Here is a 7,744-nt window from a genome sequence, read left to right on the forward strand (position 1 = left end):
AGAAATAATCTCATGAAAAACTCTAGGTATAAGGAAGAGAATATCCTACACAAATAAGTTATCAATAGAGACATACATCACACAAATACCAAATATATCTACCAATTATCTCTTTTACACAGAAATAATAACCTAGAGAGGTAGAAAATCAAATATCATTAGGATATGAAATTTATGTCAAATAAAAATTAGAAGTAGGCATACAACAATTAAAACAAGTTAATCACGTAATTAAAAATAATAACCTCAATGTCAAACATTAACTAAAAACTTTTTTTTATTGATTGAGGTTTAACTCGATTGGCATTGTTACCAATGCAAGAGGCCACGAGCCCAAGTATGTTGAAACCCATTATCATCTTTTTTAAAGGTTTTAAAAATATTTGGACAACTTTTTGCCTGGCTATTTTGGCTTTCCTTTCTTCTCCGCGGCCACAATCGGTCCTTAAAATTTTGGATTGCCCAGCTCAGATCCTTTTGGCGACACATTATTTTGTTTTTCTTGAATCCAAATGACTGTATTTGAATGGCTTTTATAGTTTTGTTTGTATATAATATAGAAATAGTTTTAAGTAGCTGAGTGGTGAGTGATTTGGCTTAACTTCAAAGGGACGCAGTGTATTTAAAGAATAGTGAAAAAGAAAAAAGAGTATCGTGCGAATAATTATTATGCTTTTCAAAAAGAGGACCAAATTAAGATTTTATGAATTTTAAAATATCTAAAGCAACAATTTTCCATTTTTAAGATGTCAGGCCTCCTTGTCCCTCCCTCCCTTCGCCCCTGCTTATAAACTAAGACACGTGAATGATGTGTTCTTTTTTTACATTATGTTCAAACATTAGAGAAAAAAAAGAGATAAACATTCACATCTCGTACAAGTATCCGACACTCAGGAATATCATCATCCCCATCGTCATGACAGGACATGTTATTCAGTTTCAGACTCGAACATGAATATCAAACACGGATGTCTCTCACATGAATATCATATTCTTATACTCGTGTCTAAAGATATGTTAAAACAAAACGAGTCAGAGCAATATGGGTCAAGAAGCCCAAAGGAATCCAACAATGAGATAATGACAAAAAGATCCAAAAATGACCTGCTAACCGAGGTGAGAACAATGAAGAGTTCATTCGTGTAGACGCGAATTGCAACTGAATTACGTGCACAATATGAAACCCACGGTTCCACACCGATCATTACAAGAAAATGCAACAAAATACCAGAAAATGCAGAGTAGATATCATGCTTGTATTTATACTATGCATGTTCAATATCTTAGCAAGCTAATAAACTAGAACTACATAACAACATCAATTATCGCGGAATTGAAGTTCAAGCACATCTCTTTTACATAACTAGCGATTCAAGTACACGGTCCAAGCAAAATGCATTGAAAGAAAAGCAAATAAAATGCATGGATCACTAGGCACCAGGTTCAAATTAATTCAAGAAAAAGCTATGGAAGTATCTCTATAACCAACCAATAGATATGATCTAAGAAGGTTGGGTCATCCATGCCAACGTAAAGCCATTAAAGAACTCGACCACATTTAAGTAGCAAATGCAAGTTTGCTTTAATCAAAGACACAACTTGAAGTGGAATAATACAAAGTTCCTAGCAGTATAAGCAACAATTATGTAGATACACATTTGGTGTAGTATATTTTCTAGTGTCAACATACAGTCATTTCTACATGGACTCACACGCGAATTGTAAAAAAGAAGGAAATTCACAACCTGGAGATGTGTTTAAGATCAGAAGATAGCTAAAGAAGCTGTTGTATCGCAGTCACTTCCTTGAGCTCAGTGCAAAGTCCAGCAGCAGAGTTAGTATACAGTAAGTGTTTACGCAGTAGAGACTTTCTTGAGGATCAAGAAAGCCACTAAAATGGGAACTTTGATCTGGGGTCATAATGACAAAACAGTTTATCTACAATCCTGGACCTTCAAGGGTTGCACCCAAAGATTCGAACCGAAAACCTTTGCTCCAAAGACTGATTATTAACTTAGTTCTCTACATGGAGCAATATTTGAGCAACTAGTCTTCACATTTTGGCCCACCTAGATAGACCTGTGACTGAATCACAGTCCTTCCAATTTTGAACCCTGGAACCACTGTGAACCCCACTTTCACCTTGGTTTTGCCGGGCAAGTTATATCTCTTGGTGACATCTTCCATGTATACCATCGAAAAATCGAGTCCCCTTTCAACTTGATATATCTCCACCACGGGTTCAAATGAAAAGGCCAGCTTGTGAAGTGTCCATATGGAACTAGCCATGCAAACAAATGACTCATAGAATACGCTCAACGAGCGCCATGAATTCAACACGGCTTCATTTCGGTCCAAATTGCTGAAAATAGATGACTCCATGGTGGGATGAATTAGGTCTTGATACTTCTTCTCACAAAATCTTGAGAATTCACAGCTTTGGTTCTTACTTATTAACTCCATGGGGTTGCTCGATACGTGTTCGAGTAGCTGCTTTAGTGAACAAGTACCCTTATTCCCATTACATAGAGCTTCATTTTCAATCAAACTGAAACCTTCAGAATGAAAACCACGAAACATCCCCAAACAAATATAAGATAGAAAAGCAAATCTAGTGTGCCCTTTCTTAGCATAATCAATATCAGGATAAATCGAATTGGCAACCAAATCAAGATCCCACCCAGCTTTTGTCATCAAACCAATCAAAATCTTACTGAACTTATGAGTTGCTCTGCAAGCATCATGCAAAACGGAATGAAATACCCTAACAGTTAAAAGAACATCACAAGCTGAATTGAGGTTACCAGATAATTTCTTGGACAACTTGGTGTTACCCCAATGAATCTCAGCTAATTTCTTCCTCAAAACCGAGACTTCATTGTCTTTTTCATCAATTTCTTCTTGCAAGCGGTTCGAAACCGTTTCCAAACTCCTCAACTTGCTTTGATTTTCTTGCACTTGAGCTTCCAAGCAAGACCCGAGAGACGACGCGACTTGGGAACTCGGATTCCTCCGCAATTCCATGTAAAAACGCTTCAAATCGGACAATCTTTGGAGATGAGAAACCAAAGCTCTATCAGCTGCTTTCACGCTTTCCTCCACGAAGGGCACTTGCGAGGTTTGTAACTGAAGGTAGGAAGCTTCAAAGGAAGAAACAGCAGCAAAAACGGAAGAAACCAAGCATTCAGCGATCTGGGTGTCGATGGTTCCACGGTGGGAACCGTTATTCATCGAGGAAGAAGAAGAATTGGGCGGTCGGTCAGGCTTGATGACGACGACTTTTTGGTCGGTGATGAAGTCTTCAGCGGAGTCGAGGAGGGAGAATCCATCGGAGTCTGAAAGGTGGCTGCCGTTGTTGTGATTGTCTTCATCGGCGAAGAACTCGAAAGTTTTGGTCTTGAAAGCCAAAGCGAATTTTTGAAACATTTCAGAGATTTGAGGGGGTTTAATGGGTGTTATTGGAGCTTCATAGCCATTCATTTCTGTAATACAAATGGCAATGAAAAAAATGAAGAAAATAAAGGAAAAGGTCTCTTTTTTTAACTTAGTTTTTTCCCTTTGCTTTGGCTATTTCTGCCTCTGGTTTTGTTGATGGAAAGGGGGCAAGTGCTACTTTGCTTTTGGATTTTTGTTCTTTGGATGCCTTCAAAGTAAGGTATGTATTAACTCCAAGCTCTATACTTTCACAATCCTATCGCTACTTCAATTCATCAAGTCACAAGTTTCATCGCTTCAATCCAAACTGTTTTGTTGAATTAAATTAAATAAAATTTTTAAAATTTTTAAAAAAATAAAAGTAAAAAATTGACAATTTTCTATTTTAAGAGCCGAGCCCTTGCCAACTACGTCACAGAGTACAAACTAGTACCTCAATTCAATTAATTTGATTAATTAATTTTATTCAAACAATATTAATAAAATTCAAAAATCTAATTCAATTAATAAGATATTAACTCATGAAATTTGAAGTTTCACCCTCTAGTGTTTGAACGTGCATCTTTTCCTGTATTTATTGTTTTTTTTTAATATCCATTCTAAAATGTTTAAAATTAATTAAAATTTTCATAAAAATAATTAAATTTTAAAATAAAACAAGAAAATTCTCTTTTAAAAATTAAATCATATGGAAATAAATTAATTAGTTGCTTATTCTAGGGTTCCTTTTTGTTATTTTTTTAATTATGTATTAATTTTTTTAATGTTGTGTTAGCCCTAATTTTGCGGACTTTTGGGTAACGGTAATATGTGGCAAGGCTACAATGACAGCCGAGTATATCCTTTTATGTGACAGAACGATCTGGTTTCTTGATCTGTCCGACTTTTCCTCGTCTTTACCTTCTCAAATATATTATAATAATTTAGTATTAATTTATATATTAATTATCAAATTTTAGAAGTTAAAATATGTTTTAAGTTTTTATAATTTTAGTATATTTAAATTTAAATTTTTATATTTTAAAAATTTAATCTGTCTGTTGTTCAGATTTAAAATGTAAGTTTAATTATTAATATTATAAATTTTTTATTAAAATCAAGTTTATTACAAAGTCAATTTTGATTATATAACTATTAACTAATTTTTTTCAACTTTAAAATATCATACCAACAAATTTAATAAAAAATTTAAAATATAAATAATTAAACTTAAAATTTAAAATTTAAACAATAAAAAAATAAATTTATAAAAAGAAAATACATAAATTAAATTCCAAATTTATTAAAAATTCAGGATATATAACATATTTATCTCATCTTAAATAATATTGACCTTTGTTATTTAGTTTGATGGTTAAAGGTGAATTTACCTATAGAATTCACTCAGAGTTTAAATCATTAATAGTAAAGTTGTCTTTTATTTGGACAACTCTCTTTAGATGTAATGTGTTACATGAACAGGCTCCAAGAGAGCATGAATATTAATCTTGTAAAAAAAAAAAAAAACAAAGACTGCAATTTGACCGTAAATCTGAACGGAGAGGTAGCTGTTGCATTACGGCATTACCCCCCAAAAAAAGTCAAGCCTAGTCGTTAGGTCAGGATGAGATCAAATCTAAAATAAACGACAAATTTCAATATAAATATTACGCTCTCTTCTACTACCCCAAGAAGTCAATGCTAAAACTGGACACATTAAATATTTAATTCAACTAACCACCCTCATTAATTTATATGGTTATCAAGTGCTTTCAAAAATAAATAAATAAATAATAGATTAGTACTTAATAACAAGATTTAAATCAAATGCATTAATATTAAAAATTATATTTTATAAATATAAATTTATGCATCATAGTGATAAAGTAGTATTATTTCATTAAAACTTATATGTATGATTTTCTTAGCAAAGTAGCAAATTAAATAGGGCTTTAAATTTCGATTAAAATCGAATTAATTGATTGAATTGATTTAATTCGGTTAATCGATCTAATTCGATTAGAGGTCGTTAATAATTTTTTGAAAGTTCGATCATCGGTTAATTCAATTTAAAATCAAGTAATTAACCGAACTTAATAATTAATAAATAAAAATTATATGTAATTTTAATTCGGTTAATTCGATCAAATCAACATTATCAATTTATTTTTTATATGTTTTATACTGATTGATTAACTATTTGAATGCCGATAAAATTAAATTCTTATATCAAAACTGTATTTGATTTATTTATTTATTTTTATAATGCAAAAAGTGAATATATAGGAAGAATGGATGAATGGTATAATGATGGCTTCAAAGTAGCTTTACATGTCTTTCAAGCTTCCTAATAAAAGCCTCTGCATTGGATGTTTATATGCTTTGCTTTTAAAGTCCTTTACCGATGCTTTTAACCGACACTACTTAGTGGGCTTCACCTCATCACACTTCTCAAGCTTCACTATGAGTTTAGTTGGATACAAGAGTAAAGTGAAGAATTTTGTTTTGAAAGGATTAAAATGAAATTATAAAATTTTGATGGTGAAAATTAAAAAATTTAAGTTAAAAATATTAAAATTGAATTATTAATTTTTGGGAGTGGTCAAAAATGAAAAGCTTTCAATTAATCAAGATGGTAAAATGATTTAAATAAAATTGTTATTATTATTATTTTCTAAAAGGATTAAAATAGTAAATTTTAATTTACTCAAAGGAATGTGATTTAATTGATTCATAGTTGTTTTTATTTGTGGTATCTCAATCAATTGAGTTTTAGTTCAATTAAAAGCGTATTATTCTCTTATTTAAGGATTGAGGATGATTATAGATTATCTTTAAGTATTATATCAAACAATAAAATTAAAAATCGTAATGCTATACTTATATGAAAGGAAGTAAATAAAGAAAATATATATAATTATTTGATATAATAACGAACCTGACATTAAAAAACCATCACATATCATTAATTGATGTTTTAAAAGAAAATTTGAACAAATTTTGTAAGGATGCAAACAAAGTGAAAGAGATAGTTGGTAGATGGTATAAGTCAAGCAAGGATTTTTAGCAATTAGGTTGGATTTCCCCAAAGTAAGAGGTTGACTAGAAACAAAATACATATATAAAAATGGGAAGCAGGTTAAGATTTGTAGAAGAAGTCAAAGAGAGAGGCAATTGGAATGGGAAAAAGGAACTAAACCATCCCATCTTTGAAACTCTCCTTCTCCAAATGAAACCAACAGGGCAGCCACTTCTATTCAACAGAAAAAATATACTATATTAATAGTTATCCAATTATATTTCCTTTTGTCAACTAATTATGAAAGTTATAAAATGACCACTTAATTATTAGTAAATTTTATTTTTATCACTCATCTATAAAAAATTATAAAATAAATACTCAACTATTCAATTTTTTTTTCTTTTGTCATCGAATTATCTTGAATTTTTTAGTGTTTTCATTTTTACGTTATCCAATTGATGACCAAACAAGAAATTTTGAATAGTTAAGTGACAAAAAAAATTATTGATAGTTGGGTGACTATTCTGTAAATTTTCATGAGTGACTAAAAAAGAAAAAAATATATAAATAGACGACCTTTACTGTAGTTTATCCAAAAAAAATTCTTAGATCAAGCTCAAGTCAAATTATTTTTTTTTTTTTTGATCACCCAACTATGAAAAGCCAACTATTCAATATTATCTTTTTTAGTCACCAGCTGGCTAATATAAAAAATGAAAATACTAAAAAATCCAAGATATTTGAGTGACCAAAAAAAGATAAAATTGAATAGTTGAATAACTATTTTCTAACTTTATAGTTTGATGATCATTTTGTAGCTTTTCATAATTAAGTGACAAAAAATAAACATATTTGTGTGATTACTAACGTGATTTATCCTATTTATTTTATAGGATGATGATATAACTCTAGATTTAATCGTAATTAATTAATTATGATACAATTAATTAATTATGATACAAAGATAAAAAGAAGAAATTTTAGATGTTAATTTTGAATATTAGATGTATTAAAAATACACATTTTAAAAATAATTTTGATGAGGATTTAGTTTAAGATTTGAGAATTTTTAGATCACTTTACGTAAAATGTGTGAGTTTCTTTTTGGATTCATTATATTAATTAGGATAAATAATTAGAGTTAAATTAATTTTAAAATTTAAAGTTTGTAATGATTAATTGCAACAGAACTATTATTACACCTTAATAGTACTTTATTCCTTAAAAGCAAGAATTTTATAAGACAAAATTACGACAAAAGTGGAAAACAAAAGAAATATATAATAGAAGTATATTCGATGCATTAAG

At 30.1% G+C, this 7,744-nt stretch overlaps 1 protein-coding gene across 1 annotated transcript; it reads right to left on the bottom strand.

The window, feature by feature from the left end:
• Positions 1–1,306: 1,306 nt before the first annotated feature.
• LOC108465376 (protein GRAVITROPIC IN THE LIGHT 1-like) lies at positions 1,307–3,733 on the bottom strand. Its single transcript, XM_017765711.2, has one exon. The coding sequence runs from the start codon at positions 3,478–3,480 to the stop codon at positions 2,047–2,049; it is 1,434 nt and encodes a 477-aa protein (XP_017621200.1). The 5' UTR covers positions 3,481–3,733; the 3' UTR covers positions 1,307–2,046.
• Between the last annotated feature and the right edge of the window lie 4,011 nt (positions 3,734–7,744).

Source organism: Gossypium arboreum, chromosome 8, assembly GCF_025698485.1.
Source record: "Gossypium arboreum isolate Shixiya-1 chromosome 8, ASM2569848v2, whole genome shotgun sequence".
Lineage (NCBI taxonomy): Eukaryota > Viridiplantae > Streptophyta > Magnoliopsida > Malvales > Malvaceae > Gossypium > Gossypium arboreum.